Source organism: Limulus polyphemus, unplaced genomic scaffold (genome assembly GCF_000517525.1).
Source record: "Limulus polyphemus unplaced genomic scaffold, Limulus_polyphemus-2.1.2 Scaffold940, whole genome shotgun sequence".
Lineage (NCBI taxonomy): Eukaryota > Metazoa > Arthropoda > Merostomata > Xiphosura > Limulidae > Limulus > Limulus polyphemus.
The window spans coordinates 281,817-306,050 of NW_013666550.1; the positions used below are offsets into that span (position 1 = coordinate 281,817).

Genomic DNA, 24,234 nt, shown 5'->3' on the forward strand with positions numbered 1-24,234 from the left:
TCACTACTAGCATCTCTTCTACCACCAGTTCCAAATCTGTATGGGACAAGATTCGGAAAGTCACTTGGAGATATGCTTCCCATCCCCTTTCCATCTTGCTTTCCAATGACAAGGAAGTTTCTGATGTCCAGAGCAGCTTTTCTCGTGCTTTTAGCACTTCTGTTTCTTCCCCTGCCTTCTTCGCCACCAAGTCCCGGGCAGAGTGACGCCTCTTTCCTTTTGGGTTGATTGTCTCTATGACTATAATCACCCCTTTACACTGGTGGAACTCAAACTTGCTCTTCATTGGTCTGGTAGTACATTGGTCAGACCTGATGATGTTCATTATGAAATGCTGCACCATCCCTCTCCTATCTCTCTTGCCATTCTTTTGGTTACTTTTAACCAGATCTGGCAGGAGCATGTTTTTCCTGATGCTTGGCACCAGACTTTTGTCCTCCCTTTCTCTAAATCTGGGAAGGATCCCAAGACTCCTTCTAATTATCGTCCCATTGCTTTGACTAGTTGTCTTTTTAAGATCCTAGAGAGGATGGTTAATGCTCATCTTGTTTGGTTTCTCGAATCGAACATGCTCCTCTCGCCTACCCTGTGTGGGTTCCATCAACAGCACTCCACCATGGACCATCTGATTCGACTTGAAACGTCGATCAGGGAAGCCTTCCTAAAGCGAGAATACCTTGTTTCTGTGTTCTTTGATCTCGAGAAGGCTTATGGCACTATGTGGAGGTATGGCATTTTGCAGGACCTCCACTCCTATGGGTTGCATGACCATTTACACATTTTTATTCAAAACTTTTTACTGAACAAGCGATTCCAAGTCCATGTGGGTTCATCTTTTTCTCATTCCTTTCCACGGGAACATGGAGTACCTCAGGGCTTTGTCTTGAGTGTCACATTTTTTAGCGTTAAAATTAATGCCATCACTAATAATCTTCCTCTGACTGTTGCAAATGAGCTCTATGTCGACGACTTCCACATCTCGTGTCAGTCGTTGAACATGAGGTTTATTGAGCAGAAGCTTCAGACTGCCCCTAATCGCTTGTTGACATGGCCCAATGCAAACGGTTTTAAATTTTCTCTTTCTAAAACCGCTTGCATGCAATTATGCTGCCAACGAGGTCTTCACCCCAATCCCGAGCTCCATCTAAGCGATATAATTATTTGTGTGGTCCCTGAGGCAAAGATCTTGGGGCTTATCTTTGACTGTAAGCTTAGCTTCATTCTGCACATTAAGTGGCTACGTGTCAAGTGTGCAAGGGCTCTGAACATCCTCTGTGTCCTCTCTTCCAGCTCTTGGGGAGCAGATCGATGTTCTATGCTCAGGATCTATCGTGCCCTGATTTGATCCAAACTGGACTATGGGTCTTTGGTCTATGGTTCTGCCAGAAACTCGGCCTTGAAGATGCTGGACCCCCATTCTCCATCTGGGGCTTTGGCTCTACACCAGGGCTTTTCGCACTTCTCCAGTCCAGAGTCCCACGAACCTCCTCTTCACTTCTGTCATTTGCAATTTTCTTTACAATATGCTACCAAACTTCGATCTTCACCACAGCATACCACCTGGGATTGTGTCTTTCTTCCTCGGTGTGCCATGCTCTTTTGGAACAAACGGTCTGCTATTCTTCCCTTTGGCCTTCGTATCTGGCTGAATTGGGTCTGGCATTGGATGACATTGCTGTCTCCAATGACAGCCCATTCCACCATGGCTTATTACCATCCCTTCCTGTGACTTTCTCTGAGTCATCTGAGTCACCCGATTGGAAGTACCATCTTTATTTTGCTGAACATCTTTCGAACCATTCTTCTCTTCCTAGTTACACGGATGGTTCGAAATCGGGTGACTCTGTAGGCTCTGCCATGGTGTACTGTGGCTCGGTAGTTGCTCGCAGTATCCCTTCTACAGTTTCTGTGTTCACTGCCGAGTTGTATGCTATTTCTCTTGCCCTGGATCACGTAGAAGCTATGCAGTACAGTAATCGTACTGTTTACACTGATTCTCTTAGCTCTCTACTGGCCCTGGAATCGCTTAACGTTAGTTCTCACTCTGTTCTCGTCGATATTTAACAACGACTGGTCCAATTTTCTCTATCTTCTGCTTCCATCCAGTTTTTCTGTATACCTAGCCACATCGGTATTCACGGGAACGAGCTCGCTGACACTGCAGCTAAGTCCGCTGCTCTGGTGCCGTCAAGGCCGTGCCTGTCCCGTACATGGACTACGGTCCTGTCTTCAAGGCGTGGCTTCGTGCCAGTTGGCAGTCGACTTGGGGTGAGCAACGTCATAACAAACTTTTCCAGATCAAACCTTCTGTTGTTCTTTGGCCGTTTTGCTTCCACAAGGATCAGAAGGAGGAAGTTGTCCTGGCAAGGCTACGCGTTGGTCACGGTTTTTTAACCCATCGTTTTCTTTTATCTGGTATTGACCCACCAATGTGTAGCCATTGTTACACTCAAGTCACAACAGCCCACATTTTACTGTCGTGCCATAGTTACGACCGTGAGCGGCGGCACCATTTTAGTTACGCAATATTGGGGTTTTTAATTGTATATAAATCTTTTATCCAGATTTTGGACATATTTCGGTTTTAACTCACTGTATTTTTACATTTTACTCTAATTTACTTTCACTTTTTTTACCGGTTGTCTGGCGCAGATAGCCTCGTTGATTTGCGCCATAAAGCACCAAACAACCAAACCTTTAAGGAACAACGCGATCTGCAAGGCAATCTACGATATATATATATAAGGCTTTGGAGAACAACCCATTCTGTAAATTTATCTATGACACAATATATGTGAGGCTATGGGGGATAACCCGATTTCCAAGGTTTAGAGGACAACTCGATCTGCTAGGCTTTAGAGAACAACCTAATTTTCAGAGTTTTTCATTAATAATATATGCGAAGCTTTTGAGAACAACCCGATTTGCAAAGTTGTCTGTAATACAATATATGTGAGGCTTTGGGGAACAACCCAATCTGCAAAGCAGTCTCCCGTGCAATATAGGTGAGGCTTTGGGGAACAACCCAATCTGCAAGGCAATATACATCAATAATTAGAAATACCGTTTCTTTCATCATATTCGAATCATAGACAATTGTTACGAGAGTATATTTGATGACACTAATAATGTCAATGTCCAATATTAAATATTTTATGGTACTACATAAATGTAGTGGATATCAAAGTTTGAATCGGTTCCGATTTCATTAAATTTTCATACTTCTTTTTGTAAGTTGTTACATGAGAGGATTACAATAATATGCTAATACCTATTTAGACAGTATAGAAACGCTCTTTTTAGTTCATTAAAACAACTTTATTCTTCAAGCTACTTACAAGTTCTATGCAGAACGTAAGGTGATAATCGTATTAACAATGATAGGCTACATGCCAACAAACCTGCCTCATCTTCAATGACAAGGAATTTGGCTTCTTCTCCTTAGTCTGTCACTGAACTAAAGCTAACAGATGGACCAAACCTGACACACATGTTATGAGTCGAGTTATATACTTCATTTAACAGCTTATTTCCAAGGAAGATAACTTACTACAGAAGTAAAAGGTTAATCTTACGATCGGCAGCTTATTAGATTAACCTACTTAGTTATTCCGTGTCTATGTCTTTAACGATTTATTACATGATTTAATCGCTCCTAGACCACAATAGAGCATTGTTAACAACATTAATATTCCTCCGATTTGTAGTTTATATTTTATGATTTTAGTATACACCAGAACTTCACTCTTAAATTTTGAAGCACTGAACTTTGCAGTGCCAATTCTATTAGTACCAATATTAAATTGTTAGGCTATACATTTTACTACCATTGCTATTTAATAGCCGAAACGTATTTAACTATCCATGAGAATATTCATTCCAACCGAAGCGTCTATTTATGATGTGGTGTCATTTTTACCAGCACTCTATTTTATCTACGTATTCTCAGTGCGTTAGTGATTATTATACTTAGTTGGCAAGCTTCTACTTTATAAAATTTCTTACTGAACACAAAGTGTACAATCAAGTAAACAATTTCTTAATTTTCGTCTCAACTACTCTTTGGTTTCTGCTGAATGGCATTCATAACTGATTCAGTAACTCCTCCTAACCATACTTTTAGTTAATTGCAGATCACTTTTAAGCTTCAACAGTTACTCTCTCTAATGCTATACGAGGGCGTTATGCATTTTTGTGAAAAGGTACTGCTGCTCAAATGTTAACTAAATATACTGTTATAATGAAGACTATTTCATTGAAACTGGCTAAATTCTGTTGACATGATTTTGAAGAAACAGTTCAGTGACACTTAGAAGTTTATTTATTCAAATAAAGAAAAATATCTCTGTGAAGCATGTTTTGGTAAGATATTTGTAAAAATACAATTTTATCGTAATTTGACTTTTAAATTTAATTCCAGATGTGTTACATTGAAAGTTTGAGCTGAGTATAAAAATATCAAAAATATATTACTTAATTTTGTTTTAGTTTTGATTAAATAGGTTATTAAAGTGTCAAACTTTAGTTATATAGATGTTAAATATGAATTATTTTCTGTCCTGAAATTTTAAAGATAACTTATACTAAACTTAGAAACATATTACAACTGTCATTTTTGTAGCAACATCCGAATGAGTTATACACTTTATGATCCACTCTTATTATTTTCACACGAACTTTAATTACTAGAAACTCACAAGTCGAAATTTTCAGATTCAATAGAAGAAAGAACATTACAAATTAATACTATTTTTATAGACAAAAACGTAATGTATGAGGAGTAGTTTGATCATTTCAGATGAAACATAAGTTTTACATCCGGGAGAACGAAAGGAACACAATGCGATCTTATCCAACTAGCAGATCACAGAGTAATTCGACAAGGTGTGTTTTGAGCTAGTAACTGAGAAACAAAAAAAGAAGTTCAAATAGAATTAAAGACTGTCGGAAGCTCGTGTTTACTGTTTTACTGATAACAACCAGTGCCCTCTAAATATATATCACAACAGAAAGAAACATGGTAGCCAACTTCATAACACGCCATATTCCAGTAAAATAACGAAATTGTTTCCAAATTTAAATTGAATCCAGGGAGTAATCACACTTTATGCGAACAACTTGCCCAATGAAGTGGTGCATTGCTGAAGGTTCAAGCCGGTCGTGCCAAGGGCGACATGTTTAGCACCTGTACCTTTGGACCACAGTGATTTCCTGACCAATATCACCACGTATGTCTGGGGTTAAATGTGTATGTAAAGCCTTTCACAGGAATGATATTCGTATAACGAAATTGTTAAACAGTGTTGAGTCACAAAAGTAATATTTCGAAAAACGAGACCTGCAATGTTCTCCATAGAATTGGAAAACCAAATTGTGCGGCAGAGGGTTTGAGACAGCAATGAGGTCAAACCAAGCCCCAACTCAATATGGAAAATCAACCCTCTGGATCAAAAACAATTTTTTTTCAACGAAGTTGTGTGCCCCTCAGTGGTACAACGGTTCGTCTGCGGACTTATAACGCTAGAACCGGGTTTCGATACAGGTGATGGGCAGAGCACAGATAGCCAGCCCATCGTGTAAATTTGTGCTTAATTACAAATAAACATACAAACAAAGCTGTGATATCTCCTGGCAGTGTTAAGAAGACAATAAACAAAAGATGAAGTTAACAAAGGTTTATAAGTTTCGAACCATGCCTCAAAATCAACGGCTACGTTCATGAAAAATATGGCCGAATAATCTGGAATAATAGCAATAACTCTGACTACTTGTTAAATTCTTCATGTAGCTTCATTATAAGTTTCAGTACTTACAATGCTAATATTCGGTGTTCGAATCTTTCCTGGAGGACAACTTGCACCTAGCCAATCGTGTAGTTTTAAGCTGAAAAACACAGTAACAATAAGTTCCAAAGGACTTCTGTGTCTTAAATCTGCTTGAACGTGGCTTGGTAGCTGACATTATATACAATGGAAATGAATAAAAACCCTATAACCAGAGCGCTTTCGAAAGGTCGACCTTTCTTCTTCACATTGGTCACAGTTTTTTAACCCATCGATTTCTTTTATCAGGTATTGACCCACCGATGTGTAGCCATTGTGACACTCAAGTTACAATAGCCCACATTTTACTGTCGTGCCGTCGTTACGACCGTGAGCGGCGGCACCATTTTAGACACGTAATTTGTAAGAGTTTACCCCTGACGTTGGACAGTATCATTGGCAATGGTGACACTGTCCGACTGGATTGTATTTTTAATTTTTTTACGCAATATTGGTGTTTTTAATTGTATATAAATCTTTTATCCAAATTTTGGACATATTTTAACTAGCTGTATTTTTGCATTTTACTTTAATTTACTTTCACTTTTTTACCGGTTGTTTGGCGCAGATAGCCTCGTTGCTTTGCGCCATAAAGCACCAAACAACCAACCAACCGTTTCTTTACCTATCCATACACAGTTTTCTGTACTTCATTCTATTATTCAAATTTCTAAGTCATAGTACTTGATATATTTAACCTCAAGACAAACAGAAAGAGCCTTCCAACAACCGATTTTTACCTGGTTTGTTTGTTATGAATGTCGCGCAAAGCTACACGAGGGCTATCTGCGCTAGCCGTCCCTAATTTAGCAGTGTAAGACTAGAGGGAAGGAAACTAGTCATCACCACCCACCGCCAACTCTTGGGCTACTCTTTTACCAACGAATAGTGGGATTGACCGTCACATTATAACGCCGCCACGGCTGAAAGGGCGAACATGTTTGGTGTGACGGGGATTCGAACCCGCGACCCGCAGATTGCGAGTCGAGCGCCCTAACCACTTGGCCATGCCGGGCCCTTTTACCTGGAACAATATTGACAAGGAAGACAAATGTTATCAAGACCTTAAGTTCATAAAGGTTTTCATTACAAAAGTTAGTTATAACACACGAGCACGTCATATTGATCAAGTTCTTATAATTCGTTTAAAAAAGCACATACAGACCTCTATCATTTACATGGGGTATTGTAAAGTTTTATTTCAAGTATTAAAGATTTGTATTTTTTTATGTTTTTTCAGCAGTTTACAAAATAGAAGAGATTAGTTATAAACCGTTTACTATTTCGAGGAATTACTCAAATTTATGGGAATGGAAATTTGACAGTATTTAGTGAACAAAAAGTATTTGTACGGTAAGTTATACTTTGAGACAAACTTAGGAGGGAGAAGAGTAACGATCAGTTTGTTACTTGCAAGTGTGTTATTTCTTTAAGATATGTTTTGAGGTTATTTTTCAGAGAAAATAAAAAATCAATTCTAGAAATTTTCATTCCAGAGGATATGCACTTATTGAAAATGTATAAGATTATACTAAATCTAATTTCTTCTCATTTTAACGCTATAATGTCCTTTACTGGTAAGCTCGTAATTTAATTTCACAAAAGTTTCCAGTATCTATAGTTACAATATACAGTTTAACTTTAGAACTCAGGTCCTATCTATGTACACGATGAGTGTTAAGGATAAACAAACAATAAAAGAGACTTTCTATGCGATACTCTAGATATGAGTAAACTGCGGGTAAGGAGTGTGCGGGAGGACGACAACAAAAACGGATTCTCTTTGTCAGACTAGATACGGGCAAAGTGTGGCCAACGAAACATCGTTTCCAGCTGTTTCTTGATGTTCTTTTACAACATAATAATGCCAGACCCCATAATTATCGTCTTATAAAGACTACAATTGATTAGCTTGGATAGACAATCCTTCACCATTCCGCATAGTCTTGACCTAGCACCATATCACTTTAATATTTTTGTGCTTTCAGTGACACTCTGCATAGACAATCCTTCACCATTCCGCATAGTCTTGACCTAGCACCATATCACTTTAATATTTTTGTGCTTTCAGTGACACTCTGCATAGACAATCCTTCACCATTCCGCATAGTCTTGACCTAGCACCATATCACTTTAATATTTTTGTGCTTTCAGTGACACTCTGCATAGACAACACTTCGGATAATTGATGTTCCTAAGGTAGGTGTACACAGATGGATGCGTAACACCGCACCGTATTTTAGTAAGCTGGTATTAGAGGAAATGCATCACAATTAACGTGAGCTAGGCTGAGAAGTGATATCTGGTTGTCTATACCATCAACACCATTGGTAACCTTTTCGTTGTAATCTAATACAGTTGGCCTAAAGGAAATAAAATTATCTTTCTCTTATAAATAATCGTTTTTATTACCTTACATGTTCATCGGTGAACTTTCTGTTAGTGACTTCTAATCTACTGTCTTTGTCTACAGTGGAACTAAATGGTCAGCAGACTTCAACACCGATACTAACACAAGCACTATCAGGTATGGGTATTTTCAGTTGTGGTTAGATCAGAAGAAATGATGATATTCATTAGAATACAACCCTTTTATTGATATTTTACCGTTCATTTAATCTTCAAGCATCACGATAGTGAATAAAGCTTCGTGACCTTGACTTTCAACATGTGCTAAACCACGTCTGAACCTGTAAAAATTATCGCGTAAGCTAGTAAAACTAATGGCCTTGACCTTTCCATCCAAAATGTGATATATTTCCAGGTTTATGCTCTAATGACCAGTAGTCTATTTTACATGAAGCCATAGCTGTGATCTTGACATTTACCTTGAAAATAACCAGCTCTCAAGTGAAGGTAAAATGCAACTTGTACGCCACATGTGATTACCCGATACTTGTGTTACAGTGTTTTCACAGGATACCAACAAGTGACAACTGATGCCCACTACTAACCGGTTTTAATAAACTAACAATTATAATCTTTAAAAAATGCTCTATCAAAACCAAGTACTACAGGAAAACGAAAATATCAGGTGAATGTATTAGGTCAATGTTTAATGGATTATATTATTATTTTACACAGTAACGTACTTTGTTTTACCTACTGACATTTATCGGGAGACGAAAAACGACCTTCGATACCGATAGCTTTGGAAACGTCAATGAATAAAGATAATTGACCATTTGTTCTACAGAAGCTGACTGATACGTTACTTGGCGTCTCTACTTACCTGACTTCCAAAATTCTTTTTTTTATCGCTTGCGATGCACCTAAAGTGTCAACCTTTGGATCCACTTATTGTTGATACTGGAAGACTGACGTTATATCAAATGTACGTGTCGTACTCACGCAAAAATAAAACAGAAAACAATCAAGTAGAATTGGTTGTAATGACTTTCTGGCCAGTTTGTTCACAAAATAATTCTTAAAAATAGAAACTTTGTTTTATGGAAGATGCCCTATATCCAATTCATCGCGTAGGAGGAAGGATCAGTCTCAATGAACTAGGTAATATTCAAAGACCAAGGTAATATTGTATTTGTCATTTACTCTTCTATTTTACAGTATAATAAGAAACAATATTGATCTGAAATATATATATATGTGTGTGTGTGTGTGTGTGCTTGTGTGATGAGGTTAGTTGCACTTTATAAAAACGATGTTCAGATCTCATGCTACCATTGGAACTACACCCTTCATCGTCGAATTTGCTGAGTTTCACGGCGATGGTTGTCGCAATTTTCATCGTAGCTAGCTTTTTGAAGGATGGTGAGGTCAATCTTGAATCACTTATCATGGCAAACTTTCCACATACCCTCCAGGGTATATGGAGTACGTTAAGACCACGCTTGAACAGACCAAAGGCACAAAAGTCCATTGGACTTGGCCAGTATGTGGTCGAATGGAATTGCTATATATGTTTCTATGAAAACAGCCGTTAACTACCAGATGTGACTAAAAGTTAGTGCGATTTTGGCTTTTAAAATCTTCACCAATTTCAAAACCTCGTTTGTTATACAATTAACAACACCAGGTAATGTGCTCTGCTTCAGTGAAATAATTTTTAGGTCGAAAGATTTTCTTTTGAAACCTTAGCTTTCTTTTGTTAATGAGGGCATTGTCCTGCAATATGTTAGAGTGTGATTTCATAGCCCGCTGCTACCCGAAATGCTCTTGTACGCGTTTTTCACTCCAATGGAGTCCATTGAGGAATACCTTCATTGAAATGACACGTCTTTTTAATTACATCGTATAACTGTTTCGTTATGTACAAATTTTACTTCGGAAAAACATTCCTAGTTGACTCCAGATGCCTCCCCCGTATACCGCTAGAAACCGAGTTTCGATACTTGTGGTGGACAGAGCATAGATAGTTCTTTGTGTAGCTTTATGCTTAATTACAAATTAACAAAAGACCCCAGACATTAGCCTATTCATGGCGGTATTGTACTGTCGAATTGCTAGAAAGTCGTAGTGAACCTTGGCGCCACTGCATTAGCAAATAAAGATCGTTAAAATAAACTTCGATCAACTTTCTTTACACACATACACAGAGAATTAGGATGAAGGATTAGAATTAAAAATTTTGACATGAACATCAAGCACCATCTTCAAGAAATGTTTCGAAAAGTAAATCAGTGGTATTGTTTCAAGATAAAACAAAAGCAGATGGATAGGTAGCCAGTCAACTGTCTTATTTCAAAATCCACATTTATTTTACTGATTTTAATTGATTTTATGTGTTAACATCAATTCCAAGCTATTTCATTTATGACAGTGAGTAACTCAAAACAACAACGTGCTTACATAGCTGTTTTATATACACCATATTCATGTATATAAAGACAACTATGGGTTCTAATTTCTATTTAGTGATAAATAACTATGGGCCCACGAGTTTTGTTCCACCTACATCTCCCGCTAACAACAGTCCGGGACCGATCGACCTATATAGCTCTAGCCAGGATAGTATGGGATACGTTCAGACAAGTAACTCCCATTCCCAGACGTCTGTATTTCCCCCGTTTGCTGTCAATCGAGTAAGCATACCTTCTCTTTACTTACCTAGAAGTAAGTAAACTTCCGGAAAAAAACACCTTAGAAAGTAATAAATTACTTTGAAGTTAATCTAATTGAAAGTAATTAATTACCTTCAAAATTAACCTAGACCTAAATAGCTTTCCTTGCATATAACTTAGGCATTAATAAATTATCTTGAAGTTAATCTAGACTTAAATAGCTTTCCGTGCAGGTAACTTAGACGCTAGTAAATTATCTTTACCTTAAAGTTAACTTAGACCGTCACGTAAATGGTTTTTAGTGCAGATAGCTAAAGAATTAGTAAATTACATTTTCCTCTGAGTTACCTCTAGACGCAAATAGCCTTCCGTGAAAATAACCAAAATAATATGGGCATTCGAAATTAACCTGGAAGTTAAACCGGACGCAAGTAACCTTCCGTGAAGTTAACCTAGATATTAGAAGTCTACCTTCATTATAATGTAGACGCAGCAACTGTTGTGAAAAAATAACATAGATGTTAGTAGCCTTCCTTAACTTACTGTAGACGTTGGTGATTGTCCTTGAAGTTAACGTAAATGTTTTTAGTCTTCCTTAATTTATTGTAGACATTAGTGATTGTCCATGAAGTTAACCTAAACGTTTGTAGCTTTCTTTAACTTACTGTAGACGTTAATAGTTGTTCTTGAAGTTAACCTAAACGTCAGTAGCCTTCCTTAACATATTTTAGATAATAGTGATTATCCGTGAAGTTAACCTAAACGTCAGTAGCCTTCCTTAACATATTTTAGATAATAGTGATTGTCCTTGAAGTTAACGTAAATGTTATTAGTTTTTCTTAACTTATTGTAGATGTTAGTGATTGTCCTTGAAGTTAACCTAAATGTTAGTAATATTCATTAAACTATCCTAGATGTTAGTAACGTCATTGAAGTTAACCCAGATATCAGAACCGCTATTGAATTCGCCCATATTTCACTATGATCTAAATTTTGTTAACACACTCTGACGTTGTTATACTAAAGAAAATAATCCTTCTTTTGTTTAATTTTGATTTGAAAAGAACTTTGTCATTTTTGTCTATAATGGTTGGTTGGTTCTATTTATGTTTTTCAATCGTTAGTATGTATGTAAAACGTTGTAACGAACTCTTCTAACACAATAGCTGACTGCGTAGCTACGTTGGTAATTTAGGATTAAGCTACAATATCTATTACGTGTTTCATTATACTAAAGACTGCTTTTAAAACTGCTTTGTTTTTCGTAGGGACCTCTGATTGCTGCATCTTTTCCTAATGGTTATCACTGAATGTTCGCTTTTTTGATCCGTGACCAGCAATAGAAAGGTAAAGCAGAGCTTTTGTAATGTTAAACATAATCGATAAAGATCAGTTTAGTAGAGATAGCTGGGATTTTATAACACTTTGTTGTACCAAGTAAAATAACTTTTTATCATATGTGGCTTATCAAGATATTTACTCCAACAAAAACAGTTTTAAATTTTAGGAAAGATCATTCATACATCTAGCTATGAGTGTATTGCCTTTTTCTCGGACTTGTTAATTGTTAGCCACATAATGTGAAATAATTTGTGGAGGAAAAACTTTTTCTTACATTTCTAAAAGCACATAGACAGTTATATTGTGTATAATGGAAGTTAAATAGATTGTGTGTGTGTGTGTGTATGATTAAGTATTTAACTAATGTCCAAAAATTACGATGAATTAAAACATATCATTCTAAATGAATATAAAACTTTGGCGTAAACTGTGTTTAAGCTTATATCATTTTAATGAGTTGTAAAATTTATTTGCAACGATTTGTGTCTTTTTACAGCAGTGTTAAGTTGGATCCTCAGGGAAACAAGAAGGACTTCAAGTTTTAACCAATATCTATCCTTGGAATGCCAAGTGTGTGTGATAAGGCGGACCTATGTTAGGTGGGAGAAAGTGAACAGAGTTGACTTCCAGTAAAGTGCACATATTGTAACGATCTTAAAAAAACGAAATTGGAGGTTCATATTTCACCTAATCAAGATGCTAATAGGACGACTATATGTATATTAAATTATGAAATTTTGTTAATTTTCATCTGAACCTGGTTTACTTTATCGACAACTAGAAGCCTTGGATCCAAATGTATACTTTTTGTGGATTCTTTTTTAAATGCATGGTTAATGCTATAAAAATGTGTTGTTGGGTTGACAGCCAAGAGACCTAAGATTCAAGGTACTCGTTCACTTTAATTGATGCTAATACTATCGTCATGGTATACCAATACTGTAGGCTTTTGTTCGTAATTTGAATTGAAAATGTGAACGTCTTTTCTAGATGCGTTTTTACCATCTTTAGTATTTCATGTAACTGTATTTATTATTTTCGTTTTTTTAACAATGTTTCGTTTTAAATCACCACAGGTCACTGCGATAATAGACACTTTGGGGGCTTCGACCAAGATTATTTACATATTTCACTTTTGTTTTTCTTTGAATATCTTCATTCAAATCAACTTTATTGCAAGCAAACAAACATTCTTAACAAATTACAAACATAATTAATGGATCTTAAGATATTGGTTGAATAAAACATATATTTGTCGATTCGCCCACAGAATACTTCTCAATGATAGGTTTAATTATACGGAACGTTTATAAAATATTTAGGAATAAAGATTGTTCAAGATGAATCAAATAAGTCACAAAAACTATATAAAATGAAACAACACTGATGTGGAATACAACTACTAAAATCAGAAAGGAATAGTTGACCTAGGTCTTAAGAAAACTTAATTACGCAGACTTTTTTGACAACATTGCGCAATGTTATGATTCCCTTTTAACTTTCCACCCCAGTGGCACAGTGGCATGTCTGCGCACTTACAACGTTAGAAACCGGGTTTCGATACCCGTGGTGGGCAGAGCACAGATAGCCCATTGTATAGCTTTGTGCTTAATTACAAACAAACAAACCTTTTACTTAAAATTCCATATCCCAAACTAAATTTGTCTAAAAAAACGAATACAATATTTAGTCAAACTAATAAGCGATTAAAATGATACCTCAAGAGGTGTATCTCAGGATTGATACTACTCTACCCACCACCACAAAAAATCTTAAACATTATACAGGAATAAGTTACACCCTTGAATACTGAGAAACAAGCTAGAATGTGTGAATAACATACTTGGGTGTCTAAGAAATACAATATATTTAATGTGTGAATAATATACTTGAATTTATGAGAACTATAATAAATAAAATGTGTGAATAACGTGCTTGAATGTCTGAGAAATATAATAAACATATGTGAATAATATTTTTGATTGTCTGAAAAATATAGATATTTAATGTGTGAATAACAAACATGCTTGAAGTTTGAGAAATATAATGGCTAATATGTGTGAAGAACATTCTCGAAAGTCTGAAAAATATAATAGTTAGAATGTATTAATCGGATAAACCTACACATACAAACATACAAATTTCTTTGCATGTTTTCTTTACATTTTAAAAACCTTTTCAACAGCTTATTCCTACTCAGAAAATTTTGTTTTATTATAAAATATACGGTTAGTATATGCCCAACAGTAGTTTTTCAACAGCCAATGAAATTTTGAGTTTCACCCGTTTGCAATGACATCAGTATTTCCCTTTTCACTATGAGTTGTAATTAACAAATGCAGTGGGCGGATCCAGATTCTTGAGTTATAAATAATTTTAAAACTCAAGCAAATCTTCGATGTGGGGGTAAGGAGATTCATACAAGGGAACACCTCTATTCCACCCCTCTTTCCAGCTTACCACTGAATTCTTTGGAAATACTTATGTTGTAATATTGTCATTTAGGAACACATGTGTTTTTGAACACACATGTACAAAGTCCTGTTTTAATTTGATAATAGTTTGCTAGAATTATGTAGTAACCCAATTAGCAAGTTTTCATCAAGTTAATAGTACTTTTTGTTTCACAAATGGAAAACGAGTTAAGCATATTTATCACAAAAAGAGGAAAAGAAAACTTTTGGCTGTCGTATTTTCTCAGCTGCATTATCGCAAACGTTAGATAGGTGTGAAATCGCGACTACCACAATATTATACAAGAGGGCCATTAGCTATAAAATTGGCCTCATATGCTATGGTAGAGTTTCTTCTGTTAAATTTTGACCATCATGATATTTTATTATGATCATTTCTGCACATTTTAATTTATGAATTATGAGCGATTTTGTTAAACCATCAATAATTTTTCGCCCCTCTGAACATTTTCCACAAAACTGCGTGAAAAGAAAAGCCTAGATCTGTCCTTTGGTAGTGTTTCTCACAATTTAAGCACGAAAAAACTATAAATGGCAAAATTATTTTAATCATTGAAAGACATTTTGTAGAAATTAGAGATATTTAACCTGATAAGCTTTCAAACATTAATGATTTAATTTTTTAATCTATGAATTTTAGATTTTAAGTGCAAAACTGCACATCGGATTATTTTAACTGTTTAAGTCCTTAAGCTTAATGCTAAGTAACTGGAGAGCATCTGTGAACATAATGATAGCATTGAGGTGGAGACATTAAGTGAGGCAAGATTTTCAAACTATTTGTTGTTACTTTGCAGAGCTTAGTCTTCGATAATCAAACACACATTCTTATTTGAAGTATGTTACACTGAAATCAGCAATATTATTTGTCATGTATTTAGTGCATGAAAGTTTTCTAATTTTTACTATAACTGTTTTATTTTACTAAATTTTCATACAGAGTTTGATATCCATATGTTGTTCTAGCCTTTAATATACATGAATGTATCATTTAGAAAGTTTAGGGCTTAGATTGTAATTTGCTCTATTGGATGGCGTCACCTGTTGATTGTTGTCGATTTAGAAAGAAAATATTAAGAAATAACTTCTTTTAAAATTAACTGTTATGGTTTTTAACACCGAAAGCTGGCGAAGCAGTGGAATCAATAACCTTAATATTCGTGATGAAAGCCATGTTAAGTTTCAGATTTTTCAATTTGTTTTGTCTATTTTCTTACGAATTTCAAACCAGGGATATGTGGAAATAACATTTCAGATTTTGTTTTGTTTGCCATAAGTCATTGCCTAAAAGGCCTTAAAAATTGGTCAGTTGGACTGGACCATGATGGTGACCAAAAGTCTATCTAAAATGTTACTTTATGTGCAATACAAAAATATTTACTGTCGCAATACATACCCCGAAATCTGGCGATAGAAATTACAAGAGTGTAAATGTTTTATTTTCTTCACATTTCTCTTAATTACTTCATTGATAATGTTAAGTCAAATGCACGTCAAATTTGAAGAAATGTGTTGAAAATATCATATATATAGTTTAGCGTCATTTTTGTTATGAATTTACTGCATTGCAACCATTATACGTTTTAGTTTCCTTATGTGCTGATTTATGACATCACTTACTTTCTGCCCGTTTGTTACATAGACTTGGCTTTGTTCATTTGTCAGTTACGTTTTAGTTTGGATTTACATTTACTTTTGATCAAATTTTTTAATAATTAGACCAACTGATTTAGGGTCATCTGAAATTCACGTTTTGAGTATTGTTACATAATTTGAAATGTTAAATGTTTTAACAGAAGGCGTTATTTGGATAAATTTAGTCAATTCAATAACATTTACCATTCACAGATGTGTTGATATTTAGGCTATCATTCACGAAGTTTTTATCGTTTATAGTTTGGTAGGAAAGGCGAAAACATGTATACATAAACCACATAATGTGTGAAGTAATCGTTGCATTTAAAAAATAATAATAAAAAGTAAGTTTTTATCGTTTATAGTTTGGTAGGAAAGGCGAAAACATGTATACATAAACCACATAATGTGTGAAGTAATCGTTGCATTTAAAAAATAATAATAAAAAGTAATTCATCAGTTTGTTTTTACGCGAAAAAAAGTCACTTATTAATTCAATAAATGGCTTAGTATACGATCTGTTAAAAAAGATATTCGCTCCTGCTATAATTTAAGAATTTAAAGGTTTTCGATCTATCAAAATAGGAAGCAATCGTATTAAATTCCACATTTGTTAATAAAGTACCAACTGCAGACTGCGGAATTTTTCAAAAACTTTTTGTGCAAGGGAAATATGCTATAAAATCTACTTGTTCTTTTAAAAATCTACTTGCCTTTCCCTGTTCCACCAGACACACACACACACAAAATAGAATATAATTTTTAAGATTTTGCTCTTATTTAACACTGAACAATGAAAAGTGTCAGATTCACAAAATACTGAAACGTGTATTATTTTTTGTTATATTCTCCATCTGTTGCCTCATGTTAAATTTATTTAAAGTATAAAATAGATAAACAGGATGAATGTGAGTGTTAATAATCATATTTGAATTATATATATAGATATATATGAAGAGCTTATAAACAAAACGTTGTATAAACAATTTTGCCATTCTGAGAAAATCAGTTTTTTTCAGCTTTAAAAAATACTGTGAAGTAGAAATGAGGTATTTATTAAATGAAACTATTAGAAGTTGTTATATAAAAAGTAACCTTATTATTTATAAATTTAAAAACAATTATTTTTGGTCGAAGTACTTTTATATTGATAAGTCTCTTTTAGTCAAAATGCTGCACATCCATCAGTACAATACCACTGGAAACCCAGTTTTGTTGGAAATGGGGTATGCCGTGTTTTGAATCTAAGCTCTTCATACATGTAAATATATTCGTTCATGTATTTCTATGGTTTTATCTCCCAATCGCTAGGATTTTACAATGCTGGTTTTATCTCCTAATCGTTAGGATTTTACAGTACAGTATGTAGAATATCTTCCGCACGAACTGATACAGAAATCATGGTTTACATTAATACTGCCATGTAATGTTATTTAATTTACATATAACAGTTTAAAGCTTTTTGTAATTTTTATTATATTACATGTTCTTCCTGGAACTGATTAGTAAATTTTTATTATGCCCTTAGTGTAGAAAAAAGCAATGTACTAATACTTTTGCGTTAATTTCAATATGTTTGTTACCGTGTGTGTGAGTTAGAGTTTATAAATTAAAAGGATACGTATATTTGTGTATATAGTTTCGGCTAGAGGTTCAGGGGTACGTTCTTTTAAGTATTTCTCTGTATGTGCTACACTTGGAAAGTTCAGAATGTTCAGGAACTTGCGTAGCTCCCTAGAAATCTACACGAGTTGGTTTTATAGCAATAGAACGAATTATGCGAAAAATAAAAATACTATTTGTCCATTGGGTAAAGTATAGAAATAAAACTTGGTGACATGAATTCCACACCCTTGAACTGGTGGCAATATCTTCGTACAAAACTGATTTGGTATGTTTATATATATGTATCTGAAGGTTCAAATACTGAGATTTATCTAGTGATGTTTGCTCTTAATTATAAAATTATGAATGTATGTAGAGAGTAGTTTGTTTTTATTGAACTTGTACGTTTTTATATGTTTCATTACTTGTTACCAAACAGAAGATAAGCAGATTGTGCTATTATTGATAATACTGTTTCTCCTACTAAAGGGTAACCAGATCAGACCAAACATCTGGTAATACACCTTTAACATGATCATGTCAAATACTGATTTGTCTTTCACGACACCAGGTTTGTATGTTTTATAAGCACTTCAAAATACTTCAAAGAACCTAATAAGAATCTGTAATGAGAACCAAATCGTTGCACAGGTTTAATCACTCTTCCAGGGTTAACATTTGTCACTCAGTTTTTGTATTATATGTTTTTGTATGAGGATTGAGACTTTTTTTAAATGACTTGATGAAGTTTGATTCTAATAAGAAGATAGTTATCGTTTCAAATACGGTATTTTAAAAAGAGACATAAATAACACAATTATACGAGAGCGTCGTATCTAACCATGTATAAGGAATTGAATTTGTATATTCATAAGATACGTACACTGTTTGTTTTGTTTTATTAGTAGTATTGTTTAACATGTAATACCGTTGTTTATATATATGTTTGAACTGAAGCTTGGATTCTTCTTCCTCTATGTTTTCTGTCTTGTCTACTGCTCTTCGAATTGATTTATGTTCACATTGAAGAACGTTGAAATGCAACTTCGAATTGGGGCAGCTTTCTACGTAATGCCCCAGTAAGGAGATTATAAGTGTCTCGATCACTCGATGTCTTTAGAATATTAATTATGGAATAATTTCTAACTGAAATGGTCAGTAAGGACAAATGTGTGCTTCTGTTGTCGCGGATTTGAGAATATCGCAAAGCCCTAACGTTTCATTAAAAACGACAGCAACATTCTAAATTAACTAATAAGCTAACCTCAGCAGATAAAGGATAAATCACGTGCAAACACTTCAATCGTGGCTTTGTTGATGGGCGAAAACAACAATAGTTACTTTGCATTAACATATTTTTTTTCAAATTACAAGTTGCAGAATCACCAGATTTGTTCTTTACAAAAGCAAGGATATCCATCATTTTAAATATTTTGTCTGTGATCTCTGCATCAAAATACACTTAATATGTTCTTTATGGTATATTTCTTGAGAAATATTTGGCATATTTACATTCTTAAATTAGTTCTTCCTTATTTTGTATTGTTTGCCATGAGATGGCGATTTATTATCCCACCTAGTTAAAATGATAAGGGGAATTTAAAAGTACGGACTTAACCTGAGAAAATTACTGTTCATATGAGGCAATGTAGGAAATGTTTTTAGATGGACCATTTCATGCGTCCTATATGTACCATTAAGTGTTACTCTTTTATTGTGTGTGGGGAGGGAGGTTGAAAAAGTTCGTAAATTGTTCAGTTATTTTAACGCGCTTGCGCCCCAAGTTTTAATATAAAATAATAGCATAGAAAAATAATTGAACTTCATTATTGTTGATTCAATATTTTACAAATGTATTATCCTTAAATACTGTATTTTTTATGGATATAAACACTCATAAAAATTATCTCAAAATAACTCGCACCAAATAGAATAACTTGACACTTGAGCGACATGGAAAACTGTAATGTTTGTTAAAATCATTCTTTACGCGTATAAACACTATTCAGAGGATTGCGGTAATGAGGACACCAGTATTAATAATCCACATTACCCTAGCCCGACAAATTTCATTCACAGTTTGTAACTTGTCATATATTCAATTACAATGTTAATTTTAATATGCATATAATCTTTCACAGTTCTGTTGTGATATAAGAAATGATACTTTAGGGAGTTGTGGGATAGCGTAAAATATCATTAGTAAATATTATCCACTGTTCTTAAGCGTAGGAGCTTAAAATATTTTAAACTCGTTTATGTAATAGCCATCTCTTGACAGGTTTAGCTTATATTTAAATGTACTGAAATTATATGACCACATAAGGTGCATGAAGTGTTGATAGATATATAATCAGATTAGTTAAGAACCATTTGCAACAATCAACTTCGAAAAAAAGCAAGTACCGTTTTCACTAGCACAATTCTGCTCCAATTCTTTAATCATAAGCTTGAACGTTTGTGTGGTTAAATTAAGAAGAGTGATTTTTGCGTGTAAGTACTTTGTTTTGTCCGTGATGTTGCATCTTTTTGTTCGTAATATTGTTTTTGGATGATTTTATTTAAAAAGTCACTTGATTGTGCTAGTATAATGTGTTATGTAGCCTTCGTGTGGTAGCCTGTTAATCACTAGATTGTGCTAGTATAATGTGTTATGTAGCCTTCGTGTGGTAGCCTGTTAATCACTAGATTGTGCTAGTATAATGTGTTATGTAGCCTTCGTGTGGTAGCCTGTTAATCACTAGATTGTGCTAGTATAATGTGTTATGTAGCCTTTGTGTGGTAGCCTGTTAATTAATCTTTAATTAATATTATTAGATTTTCTGTTGCCCTACCGGGCCGAATCTGCAGTTTTTTGTTTGTTTTTATAAATCATTAGTTACAAGTAAGTTTATGTGAAACTACTCATCAACTCAATTTCTAGAAATTGATAACAAAACATTTTCACACAACTACAGTTTTGGACTGGTCCAGAGTAACTTACAATTATGCTCATTGTCGTGAAACTTGGATAATGGCTTCTGAATCAACTAAACACTGGTAAAGCGCGTTGGATAGATACAAGGATAATTCATTTCACGGCGGCAGTTGCTTTAAACTTTAATAAATAGAATAATAACAATAAATAATATAAGTTTTGTTTGTAACATCATAATGTGTTTAAGAGCCCATTTATCCCACACTGTATTGCTATATGAATGTCTTCACCATATGCCTAAACGATAGCGTATTAAAATATAATTTATGTTGTTTTTAGAGATAATACTTATAAAGTACGGAACAATATATTTCATATGTTTATTAAACATGTAATATTTACAATGTTTATTAAACATGCAATAACACAAATAAAAAATATCTTATGTAGGTTTATTTTTTATCCATCAGAAACAAATTTTGATGATGAGATTTGGTTGTATATGGCACATTTAACTTAACATCGACCACATATTAAAGTTGTGTATTGTCATTTTTAAGTGTTAATGTGTTTTCATGTTCTTTAATGTTAATTTAGGAAATCCTCTTCTAGAGTTTTGTTTTCCCTTTGTTTACATCTACGTTTGGAATAAAAATGTATTTGGAAACACCCTTTGAGTAATTTTCTTGTAAGTGAAGTTTGAGAGGCTTCGAAACTGCCTCATCTAACTTCTCTTGTAAGGTTATATTCTAGAACGATAAAATATTGTATATTTCTCTAAATTTTTGTGGATGATTTACTGAATAAAAATGTAATGTTTAAAATCTTATCACTTGTTTTAATCTTTCATTCTTCGCCAACTGTTATTCTTGAACTTCTAGAATAGTGGTACTAAATGGCTTTAATACTCACATATAATTTTTTTTTTATGTCACTCAGTGAAAATGAGTTGTCATAAATTAAACGGTGATAAACAACATTTAAAAAACTTTATTTTAATGGCAAAATACTCCACAGGTCTCCACATAGAAGACACTCAGTTTCTTCCATCCGATTTTTCGCTTTTTTTCTTGCCTTTATTACCAGCGCTAGCCGTGACCACTCTCTTTCGTTTTATTTTTATCTCTGTCATCTTTTTCAAGCTGGAGTAGAGGTCAAAATAGCCGAATATCGTTTTTTCTGGTTATTTTGGTCTTTCGTGGGGATGCCTTCCTGAAAGGTCTTATCATCTCTGGAGTCCTCAGCGGGTCTGATGTTTTCCTGTTGGTAGGAGGACTATTCATTAGTACGTATTCATTAGTAGATGATGTCTCCAAGTTTTCTGTTGATACTTCATTTGGCAAGGGGCGATCTGTTACGTCGCTGGGTAGAAAATCATCATCTGAAAAAATGTGACGGTCAAAAGGAAATATGCCGGAAACTTGAAAACCCCCAGAAAATATCAAGAAACACGAAATCTATGCACATGTTATCCCAAAAAATTCATTTGAATTCTCCGAGCAAGTATGAATGTTGTGGACTACCTATGTAGATAATTTCATGAGGAGTTACACAAGAGAAGTCACTACCGCAATAACCAGAGGAACGCTAAGGTCTAAAGGGCAGTGAGTAAATGATATTTAAAGAATGAAGGCCGAATTGTTTCAGTGTAGGAATTCACGAGTATTGGAGAGGAATTTTAAGATGTAACAAACAAAGACAGGTTAAGTGATGGAATACAAAGATGAAAACAAAAACGTTAACACACCAACACAGCTTATCTTGAGTTTGACTGACTACGAATAGTCTGACGACTACCACAAGACTGTTCCAACGACTATGATTGAAACACACACATGACCAGTGAGAGAACAAAGAAATGACGATTCTGTAAATTCAGCCAATGAAGCACAATGTTGCAAAATGATCACTCCGTTCTTACAGCAAAGTTGGGCTAGCAGTAGATGTAGGCCTTTGTTAACTAATTTCCAGTCCAACACTACTTAAAGACAATGTAATGTCCGTGTCCTACTGAAGAAATGTTACGATCTCAAGGTATAAGTTTACAGTGGTCAAAACTGAACACTGATTCAGATAAGTAAATTCTGGAAATATTACATACTACGGAGATAAAGTTATAGAAAGGCTAGCAGTTATGATAACCATGGTTACAACACATACAGCGATGTATATGACATACTGAAAGTAGGTAAAATTATTACTCATTGGTCTCAACTTAAGAAAAGGGGGTTTGAAATAAACCTCTAAGCACTCATGACGCGAAAAGTGTTTTTTTTTCATATGTTGCATGACTTGACCAGTTTACAACTTCTTATTCCTTGATAATTGTTCTCGTGCCTTGCTGTATGCAAATGCTTGATGGTCAATAACAAAGACAGGTTAACCGATTCGTACTTTTTAGTAATGAAATTCAGTTTTAGGTACTTTATTTGCTTACATAGAGGTATAATGTGTTTTGTTATAGTTTTTACAATACACATGTTAACGAATGAAGTAGAGTGTATAATAATACTTTATGTTCATTATAGTGCAGTAAACTCGTCCTTATAGATAGTTTATGATGAGAATGTATGTTTGTGTTAATGGTATATTATATATATATATATATATAGCGTTTTTTTGTTGTGGATGTGTTATAGGATGTAATGGTCAGTTTCTAATATTCGGTCTGTCAAGATTACCCAAATCTGGCTTGGGGTGAGGTTGATTAGTTGCATTACCTCTACCCTATTACTTCAAAGTTAGGGACACCTAGGACAGCTCTAATAGCTTTATGAGAAATTAAGCAAACAATATGCATCTCACTATGAAGAAAAATAAAAAACTCACTCGTGAAATTCGCGAGAAATAAGGTGTTTTCTAATAAGCGTTTTGTCAGGTACAGAAGTAAAAGGCGAAAAATGAGCGATAGTGTGTAATCACATATATACGAGTTAGCTGCTGATCTGTCAAATGATATTCATAAGTATATTTCTGAATATCATCACGGAATCAAAATTCACACGCATTTACTCTGAGTTCGTAAACCATTAAGTGATCATTACCATTCAATTGTTAGCTTCTACCGTTTGATCCACCTTAACAACTGTTTGTGTTTATTTTTGTTTCAGTGCTTGTCACTGAGATATGTTCCATTTTAAATATTTATATTGAGTTTATATATTTTTTTACTCGCTGACCCAATCATTGATGAAATTAATATCTCTCTATTAGTTTCATCAATTGATGATGTTTTTTGAGAAAGTCTGCTCATCAGCCATGAAAAAAAAAGTTTTTGTGAACAAACTTAAAATACACTATTGTGCTGGTTCAATGTAGTTACTACTGCCTGTTTCTGAAATTATACCTCATAAAAATTGGAGCTTCTTAAGTAATATCAAACAATTAGTAACTTAGTTGAGAGATACAAAATCCATCGT

General features: G+C 34.4%; 1 protein-coding gene across 3 annotated transcripts in view; it reads left to right on the plus strand.

The window, feature by feature from the left end:
- The window catches only part of LOC106461348 (RNA-binding protein Musashi homolog Rbp6-like), a 225,102-nt gene extending 203,458 nt beyond the window's left edge, over positions 1-21,644 (plus strand). For 2 of the 3 annotated variants that reach the window (XM_022388247.1, XM_022388249.1), the window contains 4 exons: positions 8,296-8,349; positions 10,698-10,864; positions 12,112-12,190; positions 12,681-21,644. In XM_022388247.1, the coding sequence (XP_022243955.1) occupies positions 8,296-8,349; positions 10,698-10,864; positions 12,112-12,153 (263 nt within the window). In that variant the 3' untranslated portion in view covers positions 12,154-12,190; positions 12,681-21,644. The remainder of the gene's footprint in view (positions 1-8,295; positions 8,350-10,697; positions 10,865-12,111; positions 12,191-12,680) is intronic. The other variant, XM_022388248.1, reaches the window with a different exon arrangement.
- Positions 21,645-24,234: the final 2,590 nt, after the last annotated feature.